The sequence below is a fragment of the Falco peregrinus genome, chromosome 2, assembly GCF_023634155.1.
Source record: "Falco peregrinus isolate bFalPer1 chromosome 2, bFalPer1.pri, whole genome shotgun sequence".
Classification (NCBI taxonomy): Eukaryota; Metazoa; Chordata; class Aves; order Falconiformes; family Falconidae; genus Falco; species Falco peregrinus.
The window spans coordinates 84,976,903-84,996,892 of record NC_073722.1 but is presented as its reverse complement, the minus strand read 5'-3'; the positions used below and the strand labels follow the sequence as shown (position 1 = coordinate 84,996,892).

Here is a 19,990-nt window from a genome sequence, read left to right as displayed (position 1 = left end):
TCCGTAAGAAAATAAAAATTAAGTACCTGCGATTGTCCAAGTGTAGGTGCTGGTTTTAATGCTGATCCCATGTCACCAGATGACAAATTAGTAACTGCAGTTCTACCTGGAATACAAACTGAGGATAAACCTTGTGTTTACATATTTATTCTTCTGAAGACTGGTTTCATTTATTATTTTCAGTAAGTAGACATTTCATAGCTGTAACACATCATAATTGCAGACAATTTTTTAGTCTAAATGTCCACTTAGTATTGCAAATCTGTACTTTGTTACACAACATACATCTGACATTTACACCAACATTTTCACAAAAATCCAAGATAAACCAATGGAATTTTACTTTTACTTTGCACAAAGACCTGCTGCATTCAAAATGTCATGTATAGGGCAATAGGTATTAACATTTAGAAACTGCACTCTAAATCAGGAAAAGATTGTTCTAATTTGTCTTAAACAAATAATTTAAGATTTTTCAGAAGACACATGAATTCAGTGTATCTACAAACTGATGAAACTGTATGATGGAATCTCACAGAAGCATTCTTGCGAATTCAACCACTCACAGATGTTTTCCCAGACAGCTAACTAAACTGTAAGAACATTACACTCAAGTAAACTAATCGAAAAAACAGTAATACCATTCACGTACTAGCAGCCTAACTGTGCAGCAGTCACTCTCTTGACAGGATATATAGGTTCCTACCCCAGCCAGAATGCATCGCTCAGCAGCACTGATTATTTGTTCTAGAAAAGTAGCACAACCCTCCACTAGTCACTGAAACCGTACTTGGAGGCAAGTCAATGCACCCCCGAAGAACTGCATTCAAGTTATCCAGCAGGTGCCAGCCCTTACATTAAGAATAATAGACTCCAAGGGGTACAGACGTTTAAGCTTTGCCTTTCTGCATTCTAATTATAAACAAGCTCATACAGACAGCCACCATAAATCCAATTACACTACACAGCTATGCAAGAGCCCAGCAATTAGTTTACAATCACGCAAAGCAATGGAATTTATTTGGCATTTTATCCAAAATTCAAAAAGCCAAAATAAGTATTTTCAATATGCTTTACATCTTCCTCCAAAGATGAACAGCAAAAATAATAGTTTTCTTTTATCAATTGGAAACAGTACTTCAGTTATTATTGCTTTTAATGGAGCTCTCTTTTTACCATCATGAGATTAGTAAGATGCATGAGGTTTTGTAGAAATCTTACATCTATTTTCATCCTGAACTGTGGCCATATCAGGAGCACCTGAATGTAATCAGAGCTGGAGGGTGAAACATTTGAGCCACAGATCTTCCAAACTATGACAGAAATCCTTTACCTCTCAAGAACCAGGAGGCTGTTGAAGCTCCCTCTCCCCTTTTTATGATGAGATGTTTACTCTTCAGAAAGTCAAAATAGGAACTTCAAGGGCACATTAATACATCAAAAAGGAGCAGTAAATAGTCTGTTTTGAGGGAATGGTTTATATCCAGAGAAAAGTATAGCAGATGGCTATTTCCACAGAATGAATTCCTAGCATTGCATTTATCATCATTTAACAATCTGCTGTTCTGTTGTAAATGCATCCTAGACAGCAATTTCTGTATTGGTTTTTGATCAACATCTTGATTGTGGTTGTAAGCAAGGAACTGATCACATTTGCAGCAAGGCACCAAAAGCCTAGGCAGTACTTGCAGAAGGAAAGGGAAAAGTACTTGATTAGACAGAGAAGTAAAGAAAATTAGATAAGAGCAAAATCAATGTGGAAAAATGGAGAAAACTGTGGGACATTCTGTCAGTATAAGAAATAATCTCCCCGATCTTTCCTGTCAAAAAATAACAAAGTATTTCAAGCTCACTTCTTCCCACAAAAATCTGACCTAAGACCCAACTGGTAAAAAAATTCTATACATTGAATTCAGTTTCAAGCTCTCCCAAGTTTGTACTAAAAAATTATCTAAAATTCCAGTACACCTCATGCACAAATCAGAAGGATTTGCCTCAGTTTTCCTCCTGCTGAACTCACCTTACAGAATTAAAGTCTACAACAATTTGGAGTTACATACCAAAGTTATTTTAGTAATTGAATGTTTAGATAGAGACAATTCTTCAGGCTAGAAAACCTACCTTGCTGCGTGACTGCTGTGGAAGTGGGGACACCTGCTTGATGCTGGTTTCCTAAAGCATTCAGAGCGTTCTGAACAGTTCCTGCTTGGGAAACCGTCTGCATGACTACTGGGCCCTGAGGTCTCAAATACTGCTGACCAGGTGCTGATACAATCTGAAGAACACTTCCTGCAAGGGAAGTTTTTAAAAAATGAAGTTGGACAGAGCAGGAAAGAATAACTAGTATTCTCTAGCAAAAGATACTACTGTTACAAACTGATCATTATGGTGTCAAACTGTGTTAAATTTTCCCAGACAAGTTTGTTACGTCAATCTGATTTAAAGTTCCCTAATATCTGGCAGGAGGGAAACACCCAAGTCTTCATAGTTACAGAGGTATTTCACATTGTAAAGTTATCATTCTAAATCCAGGTATTTTATACGGAATTCAGATGAAGCCAAACCAAAAAAGTCCTCACTTAGCATTCCCTCTATTTTGTCACGATTTCCACGTCCTCCTGAATTTGGCAACACACACACCACCAGCAAGGGACATTTGGGGGCAAAACATACTGTCAGTAGAGTATTCAGGTCAGGGTAATACCTGAGCCAAAATTCAGAGGTACACCAATCCTGAAGTTTTATTTACACCATTTCAGAACAAACAAAAAACATCCTCAGTTTTGTCTGTTTCTGCCTATCAGGGAGTGCATCTGAAATACTGCCTCACCTTACTTTAGCTGTATTGTACATATGTGAAAACAAATGTGAAAAAAATGTGAAAAAAAGTAATAAAATCTTGAAACAATACAGAAAAAGAAAGTAACCATGTCTTTCATTTGATAGGTATTTATATTTCAAAACAGAGCTACCTTATTACCCCTGTCTCACACTGAGAACAGGTAGAACAGAACAGCACGAGCAGTGGGGATGGAGAAACCTCCTTCACGTATAACAACACGGAACACGCTGCCCATATCAAAACATGAGCACTCTTAAATAACAGAAAACTCCCTTAACAAGTACCTTGTAACTGCAAGGGCTGCCCCGCAGTGAGCTGGCGAAGTTGACTATGTGATAAAGTGAACTTGTTCCCTTGGAACTGCAGTGTTACAGGGGTCTCTGGCTGAGTGATCCTGCCTTGTGCTCCTGCTATAGAAGCCAGCTGAGCTATTTTTACTACCTCACCACCTGTTAAGGAGGGAAACAGGCATTAAAAAAAAAAAAAAAAACACACAACAAAGTGGGAGGCAGGTTGTTCAATATTCACAATTCTAAGTTTTGGTTAGTACACTGGTGCTGAAGCGCCTTCCATGCATAATTACACTTAGTGCATCAAAAGTGTCATACAGAAGTTAAGCAGGTATTGCTTTCTGTATTTGTTGGACAAACTGGAAAAAAGCTGATTGTTTAAAGGTTAAGAACATCAACATTTTAGAAGTTACCACTTTCATTAGCAAAAAAGTTAAGAGCTACCTGAAAACTCATGTGACACTTTGTAACAGAACGAGTATAGACATCAAAGTGATTCTCACTGCCTTTTCAAGAGCAGGAAGGAAGGTTTAAGGAAGAGGCAAAAATGTTCACACCTGTGGCACTGTAAATACATGTTTGAAATGGCCTGAAATTTGCTGATGAGACATGATTTACATTCAGTGATCTGCACTTAGACAAACCAAAAAGCTTTAAAGTGGCAAGGACCAAGCTTTTTGTAATTTAAATGTAGAAAGGTTAGAGGCATTTAGGCATTACGCTTTAGGATATTGAGAAAATATCGGTGTGAAAATTTAGCTTTTGTAAAGGCAGTACGTTACCCCAGAGATAAAATTAATACATCAATGCTCAGTACTCTATACACATGCTAATAGGCAGTGCACATACAACCTTGAAGCAAAGCCTCATCGCTTTTCTCTGCCTAACAGTTGCGACACTCCTCTCTGCGAGAGAGGCCTTTAGCAGATGGATTAGTGTTTAACATGAAAGGAATAATTAGGACAGAGCTAAAACATTTGGTCTGAAGGAAGTCTTGCCAGCAGAAGAAACATGCAGAAACAGGAGATTAAGTTGACACCGCTAATGTATGTCCACAGCAATTCTATTGTTTCTTATCCAATTTTCGATTTTCCTTGGTCATAAACAACGTACTGAGCAAGGCTAATCAGAAGAGTGAAAAAAAAACAACGATTCTGTACACATTTTAGGGTGCCTAGTAACTTAACCTCGTTGTAGTACAAAGGTGGGAGAAACCTTGAAAGGGGAGGCCACTTACTAGGCAACCGTGCCTGGGCCTGGGAGGTGAGTACCAGCCTCTGAGGCAGCACACTCTGTTGGACGGGGTGCGGGGGGGCCTGCGGCTGGGCCTGGCCCAGCGGCTGCGCCTGCGCGGGCGTCTGGCCCCGCGGTTTCACAGGGTGGGCTGTGCTAGTTGCTGTGGTGAAGGTCGCTGCGGGCTGGTGTCTTGGAGCACTGGTGGAAGCCTGAGTTGTCTGAAACTGTGCTGCTGCGGCTGCAATCAATAAGGGTTGTTTGTGCAAGCTGTTAGAGGTTTTAACTCCACTCTTTTAAACAACCTGCATTAAAAAGAAACCTTCCAACAGGATATTAAAACAGCTACAGGAACAGTTTGTCCTTACAGACTGGGATTTTTAGCCACGCCTCTTACTCCAGCCTACTTTACAGCATTACAGATTTGGAAAGCATCGATAAAAGGTTAAATAAATACACAATAGGACCGTACATCCCTGTCTTTGACAGAACATTACCCGCGATCGAGGTTTAAATACCAACTGTGCCATATTTACTCCGCAAGCTAACACTTAGGTTACATAAAGCTTAGTTTTGCATTATACCAGCAGATCATACTGTAGAAACTAGCCGGGCAATTTACTGGCAATTAGTCTGTTGGTATTTTTAAGCCATTAGTATTCTAGACGATTAAGCTGGAGGGAAAAGGAGTTCTATTAACAGGCTGGCTGTTATCCGCCTACACAGAGGTTCGGGTAACCAGCCTAGCACCAGCTCCCTTACCTTGACTGGAAGACACCGTAGATATGGGTGATCTTCCTCGGACCTGTCCCTGCTGAGTCACTGTCGCTGTGGTCACCGTGCGCTGTACTTGAGTGCTTGGGAAAACTACAGTCCTGCCCTCAGGTTTCTGACCGTACTGAACAGGTTGAAACAACCTGAAAAGAATATGAAAAGTTAAAGCCTACAGGAAGATAGCAGTTTTAGCCTTTAAAAATAATTTCTATCACCAGAGGAAAGTATAAACCAATCACATCAGATGCTAATCTTTCTATCGCAAATGGCTGAAGCTGCCAAGACCCATCACTTCAGCAAAGTTCATGCATAGACATGCTACAAAGCCTGTGGTGACGCAGGTTGAGGCGGACTGAAAACATACTATGTGTGCGTGGCTGGGTTCGGGCAAAATGACAAAATGGCCTTTATTGTTTATACAAATTACTTATATATCTTAGACAGTACAGGTGTCAGACCCTGGTATGTTTTTGTGTCCTTCTTGCTTGCTATTTGCCGTAGCTGTAGGTGCCCGTACGCTGCAGTTCTAAGTTCCGGTTCTTCACATCCTGTTCACATACCTGACATGTTTGTGGCTGTCTTAAAGGTACACGGCTAAGTCTTTGAAGTCAACTAACTCATCTGCAAACCCATTGCAGACCCCAACAAAAGCTGTTTTGCTAAGTCCAAGAAAGAAGAAAGCTTCCATTGCTGTGCATCCAGTTTATGCAGGATGCACCAAAATGACAGCAAACAGCTTAAAGAGTCTAGCCCAGTATCTGGAAAAAGAATGGGACGCTCCTATCATTTTCAGAGAGCCATCAACATGCCAGCAGGTCATCAAGCAGCTCCTCTGCACCAGAAAAAACATTTCACGTTACTCTGAAATCACTATTTCACTAGGAGATAAATGCTCTTAAAAGATTTACTGCTATAAAACTTCCTATGTCCCTTATAACACTGCAAGTCCAGTTTACTCTTGAAGAATCATCTCCATGTTCATTTTGCAAAACAACGACACTCATTTGCCATAAACAAGGACCCCAAGAATAAAATTCATCTGCTGGTGAAATAAAAACTATGGGAAATTATTAAAAAAAAAACCTGAAGTGGAATTGTACACCTTAAACTATTAAAATAGATTCCCTATTTTCAAGGGTAAACAAGAAAGCAACAGAATAATAAAATACAAAGTCAAGCCTGAGGTTTTCTGTGAATCACATTACCAAAGATGCAGACAGAACTCTGTACACGTAACAACAAAGCTATATATTCCTCCTGCACTTCTGTCTTAAAAGGAGGGTAGTTGTACATACCTGCTTGGTTTGAGTTTCACTGGGTTGGGCCTAGCCGGTGGCGGAGGGGAGCTGTAGATTTCTTCAATCAACTTTCTAGTAACCTTTTGTTTTGGCAACATTTGTGCTTCATAATGAGTCATTTTGTTTTCCATTCCAATGAGATCAAAGAGAGACAGGTCTGATTCCTAGGAACATTGTAAAATCAGGTTTATTTTATGTGATGACCCAAACAGTTAAGTCCTCTCTATGTTCTATACTGAATTCACTTTCTATATTTTGCTTTTCAACTTGAAATAAGTGCCAGAAGTTTAAAAAGTAAACTATTAATTATTAGCCAAAACTGTCTAGAAACTTTGGAAATATATCTTAAACCGATAGTCCCATTTTAAGCATCAGCAACAAAGAAAAGGACTTGAAATCATTAGCCAGTTACAGAATTCAAAGCAAGGCACATCTAACAATTCATCATACACCACAACTGCCAAAGAATTAAGTAGAACTCTTAGGCGTTTGTTGATTATCGAGCTCAAATGCCAAACAATAAAGGCTTGCATATAATTTAGGAGTAGAAAAATATGAAGGATACCAATAATAACCAAAAAGATCATCTTGCCCACTCCATTATTCATACTTCTCTCTACTGCAATTATTTCCTATGATTACCTCAAAATGGGGATTACTTCTTTAGTGGTAACACAAATAGCAGTATTCAAATGGAGTGACAGAAGCATACTGACTTAAGTCATTGAATCAGCATTTACTTTTATGTGAAAAAGAGGAAGTTTTGCTCTCCTTTAGGTACTGAAAGCAGAAAGAAAATTACTGAATGCCATAAATAAGCACTGCACTACCCAGAGTGGTTTCAGTGTTGCAAGACTCCTGCAAACAGAAGTACAATGAAATCAAAGCTCATTTCTCTTTGACCAAGTAGTTAACGAAAAATTACTGATTACAAGCCACTTGAAAAGCTCAAACTACTATTACAAAAAAAGAGATGCAGCAAGTACGCACCTGGTAGGCACAGTTATGGAATAGTGAATTCCTTCTATTTATAAACTCCAGGTACACTTACAATGTGTATAAGAAAACAATATTAAGTACTGACATTCTACAAGGGCAGTAAGAGAGGAAAAAAAAGTTGACTTTTCTACCCACCTTCCAAATATCCCTTTCTAGGGCACTCAGTACCAGAGATGCAGTTCTGTATTCCAGTGTTTCTGATACGTAAGAGGTACTTGAAAGCCGGGGGTTTATCAGATCAGGGTGATTACAAATCCGTTGCAGCTGCATCAGGACATGCAGAACACTGATGAAGTGTCCACTTTTGAGGGCTTCTTGTGTTCTACCAAATAATTTATACAGAAATACATTGATTTAAGTACAGCTTTTATGGAGATGTCCCTAAATAAGCAGGGTGAGAACATGCAATGTAGTATGTCTTGCAAAAGTCTTAAAACAAGCTTTGATTTTACCTGGGTCTTTCTAGAGCATTTTAAGTAACACTGTACCAAATGTAAATTTGGAAACATGAAACTTAAGGACCAGTGCTACCTTACAGTCAAATATGACCTAACCAGGTCCCTATCCTCTACTGGATTCCTTTCTTTTCTGTTCCATCTCTGCATCTATCAATAACCACCCGATATCACAGCACAGGGAAAAGGGTGGGTGTGAGAAGAAACACCCTGGACTTTAAGAAACGAAGAGCCACTCATTAGACAAATTTTAAAACAAAATAGGTGCAAAGCTGACCCTTACAACTTGATTTTTAATTTCCAGAGGTAAATGTATGTTTTTCATTAGGCCCACATCATCACTTGCCAGCAATTTTAGTTTACAACGTAATCATACTCTTTTCACTGGTCATAAAGGAAAAATTCAACAGAACACTAAAACACTTCCAACCATGACAATCATTTATCATCTCGCTTAAGTACCAAAGATAACAGCATTTTTTATTTACTGTTTTAACTCCTTACCCTGGTTGTAATATGACATCTTCATACATAGCTTTTTGTCGACTAGAAAGACGACACTTTAGCACATGTTCGTATTTCTTTGTTAGCTGCTTTTCAACATCTCTCTTTGATCTTCGCAAAATAAATGGCTGAATCATCTGAAACATTGCGTAATTGAGGGGGAAAAAATTCTCACTTCAAAGATGCAGTTTACAAGAGGAAGCTAAACCTATTCACACCTAACATATTTGACGTGATAAACCTCATATGCCATATATAATCATACTGCTATGCACACAGTTGTATAGGCATTAATTTGTTCTTTAATTTCTGCATGTTATGCTTCAAAATCTGAGCCTTGTATTATTTTTAAAAAGAAATCCCCATACTATTCTGGTAGCAGAAATCCTTGCTTTCAGCAGGACTTTCTGTCTGAACTGAATAAAGTATTAAGGAAGGCCAGGAATTTTGAGTTGAACCACATCTTTTCATTTCTTCCCCTTCCCCACCCCCCACCCCCCCAAACAGCTTAACTACTGTAGTAGGACAGATGAGAAAAAAAGACAACATACTCTGTGTAACCTGATGACCAGTTTATGGCAATAATCCTGGTTCTCCTCATTAGCTGCTTTTACTGGAAAATCTAAATAAGGTCTGGAAATTCCCGGAATCAGAAAATGTACCATGGTCCACAACTCCATCAGCGTGTTATGCAGAGGAGTGTCTATCAGAAGCAAACGATGCTGGCTGTCAATAAGAAGAGAAGATTTTTAACCAATACAGCGTTTAGCTAGTATCATTATGAAAAGGACACCAATATTCAAACACCATTTACTGTAGTTTTAGGTTTGTCAGATACACAGAAGAAATAAGTCATGCTAATAAAATTAAATCCAGGAAAAATTATCTTTTTAATTCTGAATATACTACCAAACTAGCTTCCTCATTGCAGAGTATCAGAACATACAAGGGGATCTGTCTGGGAGCAGAGTACCAGCAAAGAAGAGTTACAGTGTTATGACAGTGGCAAAAAGATCCAGAACATGTCTCTGAATCCTGATTGTTTCAGCTAAAGGCACCTCTGTACAGGCATGTTGCACAGGAATTTGGGCAGAGCAAATCAAGGTTTTTTAAGAGTTTTCTGTGAAGAAGAAAACGGTGTGACACAAAAAGACAAAACCCCACTGCCAGCAGGAAAACAATTCTCTGCTCCATACCTGCGGAGACTGAAAAGTGCCTCCCAGTGTTTCTCAGTCATGTTCTTTATTTGTTGCATCTCATCTACTACCAAGTATTTCCATCGCATTTTCATAAATGCTGGGTGGCCTTTGAACAGCTGTTTGTAGGAAGTGATGCACACATTGAAGCTGTTGGGTTCTGCCCATTCCTACAGAAAAGGAGACGATGAGACAGAAAAGCTAAGGCAGAACTCTCAAGTATCTTACAACCAGCTGTTTCTTCACTAAGGACAGAAAGATGCTATGAACAAAAGCATTCTAAAAAACAGTCTTGGACTTGGTCTTCAAACTATAGTCAATTCAGAAAGCAGGTTAAATAGTGCTCATATTGCTCAATACCAAGGAGCTACAAAAATACCTTTGAAAATCTAGAATCATTAGGTGTGAATCTCTTTGTAAACCAACTCGTAGCATTAAAAAGCCCTAATACCCCATCAGGGTGTAAGGAACATACAGGTAAGTTAAAGGTCTTGCCATCTAAAATGCTAAATACAACAGTGTAAGAGTTGCAAAATACAGTCATTACCTGTCTTTTTGCCCTAAGTTCCCTTTGGCTGCCAAAGTAGAGCAGTATTTTCAACCCCGGGCACCAGCGTTTCAATTCCAGCTCCCATTTCAGTATGTTACAGCTCCGTACAACAACAAGGTGAGGGCCCCAATTACCTACAGAAGGGGAAACACGGCAGTTAACAGCAGAAAGAGAATCCTGACAATTCATGTGGCTTATGTTCTCCCCTGACTTTTTAAGTGCAGTGCGCTAAATTCATCGTTAGAAGTGAAATCCAGTAACAAGTATTTTAATGACTAATCTATTCTTTATTATTTTTCAGAACTCAAGTACCCTTTGTGCACCTACTACCTATTTTTCTCTCAATTACATCAACTGCTTGAATAAGAGATACTACCTCCACAACAAGCTTTGCCTTACTTATAATCTTAAACCATCCTCAGTACAACAATACTATTGTTAACACCTGAGATGATATACAAAACATACTTGTCCAATTGTTCGCATATACTCCTCAAATTTACCTATCTGTGGCCATATGGTCACTAAACAATTTGTAAGGCTTTTTTATACTAATAAACTACGCTTCAGAAAAGTTTTGTCACCTAGAAAAAAAATGTTGAAGAGAAAAACATGTGATCTTAGGCTACAATTAACAAAGATAATGCTGGACCAGTACCCGTCTAAAAATGTTAGGCAAATGAATTTACCTTCATTACAAGCCAAGTGGGCAAAAAAGGCGATAATTTGTACTGTTTTTCCAAGCCCAGCCTCATCTGCCAGAATGCCGTTTAGATTCTTCCTGTACAGCTTTGCCAGCCAGTCCAGCCCAATCTTCTGATACTCTCTGAGAGGCCCATATAGAAGCGATGGAGTATTGTATTTTACCTGTAATATGAATGATTTGATACCTTTTTTCTGAGTTAATTTCATGGAGCATGTCATAAAGCATAACCGTTCTATAGTTCAATAACTAGAAAACATTTATTGCAATCTGTTGCTAAAATCTGTGAAATTGTGAAAAAAGCATTATTTATGTAAAAGTAAGCACACACAGTAGCAGAAAATAGGGAGTCTTACCGCTGTTGTTATCCTAGAGCTGCCTTTAGGTAACAGCATTTCTGCTGCGGCAGCAACTTCTGCTATGTCTCGCATATGCTTCTTTGGAGGACTTGACCTGTCTATACCCTTGTACTGGTCAATGCTGAGAAGGGAGTCTATCAGGACCACTTCTTTCTGAGGACTTTCCCTATCAGAGATATGGTCTTCCATTTCTACGAGAGAAAAATTACACTGGCATTTAAAATAAATGTAAGTGGCAGTTACACAAAGGAACTGTGATACCTAGAATCCAGACAGGGGTCTAAAAGGCGGCAGCTAACTTTTCTAAAAACAGTTCTATGGTTTTCAGGCTAGTCAAGCTAAAATGACAATAGCTTAAGCTCAGGATCACACACATGTTCTGGACATTCACACTAGCTAGGTTATCATGACCATTATCTTTTCAGAACTTCTAGGGAGGTCCTCCCATACTACTCAAAACCTATTTTCAAATATGTAATTCTGTCATCACATTAGTACAGCACAGATGGCAACTGTGTAATAATAGCTAGCTATGAAGTGTGCTGTTTAATTCAGTGCAGAGAGGCTCTTCTATGGCTATTTGTTCCTAAGAATCTCACACATTGACTTTTAAGACAGACAAACACTACCTTCTTTTCATAAACTGAGAAATGGGGGGGAAAAAACAACTTCACAGACCATTAAACAAACATATTTAGTAATAACAGGAATAAATCTAATTTTTTCTCATGATCATTCCACTTAGTGAGAAAGCCACTGTACTTTCTATTCATTCTTGTATACCACATTCTTCTTCACTTAAAAAATAAAAAACATTTTAAATGTGATTCATTCAATATTTGTTTTACCTTAGTATAAAATGTCTTTTAACAGAGACCTGAAGAGTCAATCAACTTCTCCTTGTAAGTCAACACAACTTCTTCTAAACAAAAAGTAATTTACCTTCCTCACTGCTATCCTCCTCACTGTCAGGCTTCGGCTGGGGCCAGTAAAAATTTTCTGCAAAGGCACCTTCATACATCTTTAGCAAATCTTCCAGAGGCAATTCAGCTGAAGGTCATTAAAGGATATAAGTTTAAAAATATCAAAACTTCTATCAATAAATCTATCAATAAATACCATTGTTTTTAATCTCATTACATTCTTCACAACTGTATAAAGCCAGTTCACCTTTCAGAAGTTAATTAAGAGGTAATTATTAGGTGGATGATGGCAATATTAATTTAATAAATAATAAACCTTGAGACTACAGAGAACACTTGGCATTACATCAAGCAGTCTGCTCACCCAGCTCGATTTTTACTATATTTCAAACCCACAGTAAACCACTTGTTGGGGAGGTAGGGGCATCAAACCCAGCCAAACGGAAAACAATTCCCAGCTGGAAAACAATTCAAGACTTCAAAGTTTCAGAACTGAGCTGTACCTCAACCCCACTAAACAGTTTCTCCATGATGCCTTGTCTGATCTGTTGAAGCAGGAATGTGCATGCTGGCGGTGGCCAGTCCATCAGGAAACATCCTCATTAGGAACCTGGCTGACTGGCCAAGAGTTATAATCCCTCCAACGGGCCAGCTGGCTGCAGCAGCTAAGCTGCCAAACAGACCAAACACGCAGATTTGGAAACTGCATATTAATTGCCTGGAAGTCTTGGCTTAATGGGACACTTGCCTCTCAAAATCAGCAAGGTTTTTACCACAAGTGAAGTGATTCCTGTGGGACACTTTGCATACATCAATCTCAGCATAGCAGTTATTGTTATGTAGCTAACGAAAGCAAGCTGCTAGCCAGAGCGTTGTCCCTTCAAGTATTTACACACCACCACCACCCAAGATGATCACTTCAGGGCCCATTCAGACCTATCAGGTGGGTCACAAACACTTGTGAGATACTCCAGACAGCTGATGATAAAATGCCCATGTCCAATCTGATACACTTCTGTTCTTAACTGTTTATCATGCACTCCTAGAGCTTAGGTTCAGAGTCTTTCGGTATGAGGTTTTAAAGAAATGCAGTGCTTCAGTAGAAAAAGCCACCCTGTGTGGTCACTAGTTAAGTATGCAGACCACTTCATGAAGTACAGATGCACATCATCATCCCATAAACAAACAGAAAAATTAGGGATTACACATGAATGAATGTCTGAATGCATCCAGTTTCTTGTCTATAACCCTATTTACAACCACAGTAACTGCTGTGTGTTTCCACCTGTTGTTTCAGAGCCCACCACGAAGAAGAATACACACCTACCTTCTTTGGCTAGATTAGATAATTCAGTTTGATGGTTTATGTTTCCTTCTTTAGCTTCTTGTTCTTCAATTGTTTCTTCTTCATCTTCAACTAAAATAAAAACAAATGCTAATCTTGGCACTCAAATCACACAATAATTCAGGACATCTGTAATTATATACTTCTGAAGCATACCAGCACAAAATATTTTCAGTTAGCAGCGTTCAAAAAGAATGAGATGTGTATGGAAAAACTACAGTTAGAATGTAAAAGATAAAGTGAAAAGGAGAGAAGGACTTCTGCCTCAGGACAGAAGGCAGTCTTGAACTGTTAAGTGTTAGTTGGCAACGGCCACCAGAGACAGGTTATTCTGTAGCTTCAAACAGGGGACTTCCTTTGTCAGAAGCACAACAGATGTGATCACAAGAAAGGAACTAAAGTAGATGGGTATTCAGTTTGAAATCCTCAAAAGAAGTTTAAGACCACTAGTAAGGTTTGAGGAATGAAAGAATGAGGACAGAAAGAATTTAAATCCACCAACAATGATGCCAGTGTTTTTTCAGGGAAAATTGTATTTCCAAATTTACACTGAAGCTCTGTTAAGGAAAATTTACTGTCTAATTGAGTACCTAATCTCTCTAAGAAATGGATGAAGGTTGGTATTTGGTTTGTGAAAAGCACTGCATCCATACAGTAACAGACTGAAAGCCTGTGGTTTCAGGGTTTCAATATACAACTTATGTACTATGCTATAGATGCACAGTTTTGAAGTGACTTACCTTCCTCATCAGTCAAAGATGTGCTTGCCTTTCTTTTCCTTCCAGTTGATGAACAACCCTAGCATTAAATAATTAAAATATTTAAAATCATAGAAAAAAAAGTTAGGGAGGGGTTTCGATTATTTTTTTAAAGAAAGTAAAAAGTGCCTTGCAATTACAACAGCATTTGCTAACAGAAATTTAACACCTATTAGCATTTTCCTGGTCATGGAAAAAAAGATACTCTGCTTCTGCACTGCAGGCAGCGTGCAAGCAGCCACTTCAGGTGTTTGTGGTTGGGATCACTCAGGTCCAGCTGTGGCACAGAGCCATAGCACTCCTTCCCTTAAAAACACTACTGAGGTACAAAGCTTTTTACCCAGGTTGCAATCAAGGACTAAATGTTCCCTAGTCAATAAAAAAGGGATATGGCAGTGTTCACTCTCAGCTGTCCAGCATACTCGGCAGCATGGTTTAGCCTGTGCAAGTTAACGCTCGCAGACAGCGCTAGGCTGCAGTCTGCCTGGTGAGACACGCTGAAGCTTGGCTCTAACAGGAAATTCAGATGCAGGCGTTCTGCCTGGTGAAAGGGCAGCATTTCGGCACATGTGCATCAGCTGTGACATGCCAGATGGCTCAGGGTCTCAAGAACAATCCCTCGCCCATTTTTTTCCAGTTGCTTAGATGTAGCCAAGGATGTCCTAGCACACATTTCGTCTAGGGCAAAAGATAGTTCATTCAGTTTGATCGATTCTGTGATATACACCTACATCTCTCACAAGATAAATCACTGTTGAACAGCTGAAAACATGTTTTCAAGCCCCACAGAGTTTACCCCTGGTTACAGTAGACCAAACTCTTGCCCAAAACAAAGTCTGGCAATTAATTTGTACGTTTTTTTGGTCTTGCAATCTTAGAATAAGTGATTCAAACCCACTGAGTAAGCATGAATTCTTCCTTTAAAAAACACGTATCAACTGCAATCCCCTTCCCCATTAAAAGTTGTGCTTTGTAACCAGAAAAAATGGTATTTGTGCTTATGACTATATGGTAAATTGACAGTAACTAGACAGATATCTGCTTATCACCATTGTATACGTAAGGAAAATATTTCTCATTTATCAAAACTTTTTCACGCAGGTAGTCATATTTAAAATAATTTTATGAGTTTTTTAAGAAACAGGAGGACCTACCATTTCACTTTCTTTTTCCAATAAAAGGTCTTCTGCAGGTTTTGTATCCTTACCTGGAAAATTATTATACTTGATGTATGCATTAGTCACTTAGCAACTTTATGTTTCTTACGTGAAGTTTTAAATGCATTCAACATAAACCACAGGAATATTAACAAAATCTAGCAGAAAACCAAAAAAACCACCCTGTAACTCATAGTTCAGGTCTGTTTACAACCTATTATTAGCATCTCGCAATTCTATCACCAACAAGATTAAACTTCACTCAGTGAAGTTATGTAAAACAACAGCATCAGAATTCATACTGGATTTCCTATGAAATTGAATATAATTACCTTTCCTTGAAATTCTCTTTAAATTCAAAGCTTTTTTCCTTTTCTCTTGAAATTCTATTTGCAGTTTGATTTCAACAACCTGAAATGTAAATCAAGTCTAATAAAGCACTTACATTTTATAAATAAATTCTGAAGATGAGAAAAACAGTATGACTTGCACAAATATTAGTAATTCAGCTTTTTACCTGTTCAATGTTAGACCAGAAGTATTCTATTTCTCTAGCAATTGATGCAGCAATTCGCCTTAATTTGTTTTGTTCTTCCCTTTTAGCTCGCTCTTCATTAAGTTTCTTTTCTTCATGATAACGAGCCACAGTTCTTACCATCTAAAATACCACGAGAGAATACCAAATTCAGTTATCTCAAAATACACATCATTGCATATCTTAAGATCATAGTGGTTATCAGCAGCCAGATGTTGACCTTAGGTTTACAACAGGGGTCCTCAAACTACGGCCCGTGGGCTGGATACGGCCCCCCAGGGTCATCAATCTGGCCCCCGGTATTTGCAGAACCCCCCCCGGCCCCCCCCACTGGGGGTTGGGGGGGGGGAAACCAAGCAGCCACAGATGACTTCCTGCCACTTCATCCGCGCACCGGCCCCCTGGTTAAAAAGTTTGAGGACCCCTGGTTTACACACATAGCACTTACCTCCAATATTTCTATTTCTTATCATGCCAGTAAAACAGACATGAAACTCAAAGGAAAAAAAGAAAATACAAAAAACGTAACTAAGCAATCAAGTAGGAAACTCTTAATTCACTAGTCTCTCACAATACAAAAATTAGGGAAAAAAATCTACTAAAATTAGAAGCAAACACACAAAAGAAAACTTTTTTCAGACAGTACATATGAAGTCATAGAAATCACACCACAAAATGTCAGAGACCAAAGGTAAAATAGTTCCAAAAGCGTACATACATGAGTGAAAGATCAGTCAATGGCTGTTAAAGACTGACTTGATTGCAATCGTTAGCTCAGAAGTTTGGAGTGTACTGCCGGAGGAAGGATCATTTCACATCTGCCCTTCCTGTTTCTCCTACTCTTAAAAACCTACCATTGGCCACAAATGGAGTAAGTGCTTCAAATCCAGATGTAAATTATATTCAAAACACAGATCTTCGTTTTACAAAATGGTACACCTATTTCAGTGCTTTGCTTATAAGGAATAGAGTTCTGAGTTTCCATCATTTCAGAATATACAATAGAATACAACATGGCAACTTAAACTAATGACCTGCAGGTGCTCTCTTCATTATCCCAAACTGGTCACAAATGTATCAAAGGAAGATGCAACATTGCTGGAACCCATAGAAAACTCTTGCTTATTATAAACAAACAGATTTTAAATATTTCATCTCATACCACCCCATTTTTCATTCCATCACTGCCTTAATTATTCCCACTGTTCTGCTCTCCTCCCCTATGGAAAGAGTTCTCTACCGTGTTTCCACTGCTGTCCTTAGAACTCCAGGTTTCTCCATCTTTTGCCGAGATTAAGAAAGAAGAATTAGACAGATGATCACATCCAATGGAAGTTTTTTTACAAAATTCTGTATTTACTCTCCATTGAGAGGGAATAACTGATCTGTGAGACAGGCATGACAGCTATACTTTTTAAATATGACACAGTCAACATATTGACTGGGTCCCCTAAACAAGCTATTTGATTTCCAGAGGAATAAAATCCACAAAAGTCAAAACTGTTATTTGCATCCACAATTCATACAATTACCTAGTTCATTTCAAATACTACAATATTCAAAGCTGACAGCATGACTTCTCATTTAAGTAAAAATCAGTGCCTTATATACCCATCACTTCTATCTGTGGAAAAAGATTGTTTAAATAGCTTTGCTACCAAGCTGAGTGATACCAAGACTGATTGCTCTGAGTTCAAAAAATCTTTTCCAAATACCTTCTTAGCAGTTGCCATCTTCCACTTTCTCTCTTGGGCAAAATCAGTTGCCATCCACTGCATTTCTTCCAGCAAATAATCCCAGTGAGATTTTGATCTTGGAGCCTCCTGGAGTTTAGGCAGTCGCCTCAGGGACCATAAACCTTCCTTTCTCAGTTCTGCTATTCGCTGATGTATTTGATTTTCCTTAAAAATAAGTATGTACAGTTACAAGAAAGCTGCGGAATGCACATAAAATAGTAGCTAAACAGAAAAATAATAATTGCTCACACTTCATAAAAATAAATGATAGCAAACAAAAGGTGTAACACCATGACACATGCATAACAAGTATCAAACCTGAACACTGCATTAATGAAAAAATTACTGGACTAAATTAAACTTATACATAAAGAGAATCCTAGTACTTCCATCTGTATTACAAGACATACTTTGTTAAGTAACAGGACAAAAAAGGTTCACTGAGCACCACAAAAAACAAGTTACAAGACATATGCAAACTGTAATCAAATGATCCTTTTTTTTTTTTTTTATAAATTAAAATTGCAGATGTATTTATCCACGGAACATAAATACATCTTCATTAATAATACTGCTTAATTTTATTGGGAAAAAACTAGTTCTTTACGATGTTTCTGTTAAATAAGCAAAACACCTCCAGTTAGCCATAAAAAATAATGTTGCAGTCACCTCGAATGAACAGATAGAATCAACAGAACGAACACAAGAACAGTATGAAGACCAGGAAGTCTTCTTCAACTCCCCTGAATGCCCACAAAAGCAAATCTCAGTATGTAAAGCAGACTAAAAAAACCCACCGAACACACCCCCCCCACACACACACACACAAAAAAAAAAAAAAGCACGCCCAATTTCACAACTCAAACACATCGCACATATTAACTGTTACCTGTGTATTAACTATTCTTAAGTTCTGGGGAAAACAAAACAAAACAAAATAATCTTACCAGCTTTACTTGCTCAGCAAGCTTGTCTTGAGAATTGTCCTGTGGTAACACTGCAGCATTCTGAGCTGGACTTTGTGTTTTAGGTGCTGCCGCTACAGCTAAGCCTGGGGGTTTTGATGCAATAGGAGACAGGGACTTGTTAGTTGCTGGAGAGGTCCTGTTTGTTTGTACTGGATATGCAGAAGGTGGTGTTGTGCCTGAGATAGTTGCTGGCGCAACAGATGAGGTAGGTGGTAGCGTATTTGCCGTAAGACGCTGAGAAGGCTGAGCAGGATCTGCAGATGGTCGTGTCAGAGTTACAGTCTGCCCAAGAAACACATTCGTTAGCAACGAGTCTAGAATTCAGTGCTGTCTTCGTCTACACTACAGCAGAACATAATGCAGACTTAATAAAAATTGTACATCTGCATTTTTATAAGGAAAGGATTTAAGTGTCCAGTGGAATTAAAAAAAAGAACATTTTTCATGTATTTTCAGAAAGATAGTATTCTTAGATTTTACTGGGCACTGAAACAAATATTTTCGCCTTAATAAAGTACACATACCTGTTGCTGTATTGTAGCCTGTGGCTGTGATGCTTGGTTTGACGTCTGTCCTTGCACATGGATTGCTGGTGGCACCTGCTGTTGAAGCGGTGCTGGAAGTGGAGCAGAAGTCAGGGGTACACTTTGAGGCTGGATCTTCACCTGAATCTGAGGCTGAGCTGGAGATTCCACTATCTGTGGCTGCTGCTGCGAAAGCTGCAGTGCAGCTGGGAGAGACGTCATGGGGACATTTGCAGGTTGCAGTCTCCCAGGCAGCTGTGGCGGAGGTGTATGCAGACTCGCTGCGTTCTGCACAGGAGGGCCTTTAGATGGGTCATATTGTTGTTGACTCTGTTTCTGCCCAGTCAGCTGTACGGTTTGAGGAGTGGGAGGCATTCCACCTATAAAGCAAGAGCAAACACAGCACAGATGAAATTAAAACATTCAGTGCTCTTTACTGATATCAAGAGGAGATCAACTGCAAATAGACTAATTTCTTACTTACTTTGCCACAAGACACCATCACTTGAAAACACCACATCACAATCACAAAATAAATCACCATTACAATAAACAACAAAGTATTTCATGCACAGAACTGCAACTAAAATTTGGAGCACAGCAACTATAAAAAACCATGTCGTTACGTGTCTTCTGAGTTTCTTCTACACGATATTTAGTTCTTAACACATTCACTCTAACACATATTCTAAAGCTTGGCATGACTAATGAATAAAAATTTGTCATGATGTTGCAAATTAGGAGGCTTCCTTTTCATAAAGCATTGGCTCAGTTCCAGAATTCTCAGATTAGCCATTTTGCATCAGCACCTGTGACGTATTTCCATGCCCACATGCACCTT

The 19,990-nt window shown here is 38.7% G+C and overlaps 1 protein-coding gene across 15 annotated transcripts in view; it reads right to left on the bottom strand.

Moving 5' to 3' along the window:
• EP400 (E1A binding protein p400) overlaps nucleotides 1–19,990 on the bottom strand; it is a 49,636-nt gene that overhangs the window by 19,541 nt on the left and 10,105 nt on the right. For 10 of the 15 annotated variants that reach the window (XM_055796153.1, XM_055796155.1, XM_055796157.1 and 7 more), the window contains 22 exons: nucleotides 19,150–19,529; nucleotides 18,605–18,907; nucleotides 17,637–17,822; nucleotides 15,904–16,044; nucleotides 15,719–15,797; nucleotides 15,384–15,436; nucleotides 14,212–14,269; nucleotides 13,454–13,543; nucleotides 12,146–12,253; nucleotides 11,201–11,394; nucleotides 10,831–11,008; nucleotides 10,139–10,275; nucleotides 9,592–9,761; nucleotides 8,947–9,121; nucleotides 8,396–8,532; nucleotides 7,572–7,758; nucleotides 6,435–6,601; nucleotides 5,128–5,282; nucleotides 4,370–4,606; nucleotides 3,127–3,291; nucleotides 2,122–2,289; nucleotides 27–118 (listed from right to left, as the gene is read on the bottom strand). In XM_055796153.1, the coding sequence (XP_055652128.1) occupies nucleotides 27–118; nucleotides 2,122–2,289; nucleotides 3,127–3,291; nucleotides 4,370–4,606; nucleotides 5,128–5,282; nucleotides 6,435–6,601; nucleotides 7,572–7,758; nucleotides 8,396–8,532; nucleotides 8,947–9,121; nucleotides 9,592–9,761; nucleotides 10,139–10,275; nucleotides 10,831–11,008; nucleotides 11,201–11,394; nucleotides 12,146–12,253; nucleotides 13,454–13,543; nucleotides 14,212–14,269; nucleotides 15,384–15,436; nucleotides 15,719–15,797; nucleotides 15,904–16,044; nucleotides 17,637–17,822; nucleotides 18,605–18,907; nucleotides 19,150–19,529 (3,560 nt within the window). The remainder of the gene's footprint in view (nucleotides 1–26; nucleotides 119–2,121; nucleotides 2,290–3,126; nucleotides 3,292–4,369; nucleotides 4,607–5,127; nucleotides 5,283–6,434; nucleotides 6,602–7,571; nucleotides 7,759–8,395; nucleotides 8,533–8,946; nucleotides 9,122–9,591; nucleotides 9,762–10,138; nucleotides 10,276–10,830; nucleotides 11,009–11,200; nucleotides 11,395–12,145; nucleotides 12,254–13,453; nucleotides 13,544–14,211; nucleotides 14,270–15,383; nucleotides 15,437–15,718; nucleotides 15,798–15,903; nucleotides 16,045–17,636; nucleotides 17,823–18,604; nucleotides 18,908–19,149; nucleotides 19,530–19,990) is intronic. The other 5 variants (XM_055796163.1, XM_055796164.1, XM_055796166.1 and 2 more) reach the window with 2 other exon arrangements.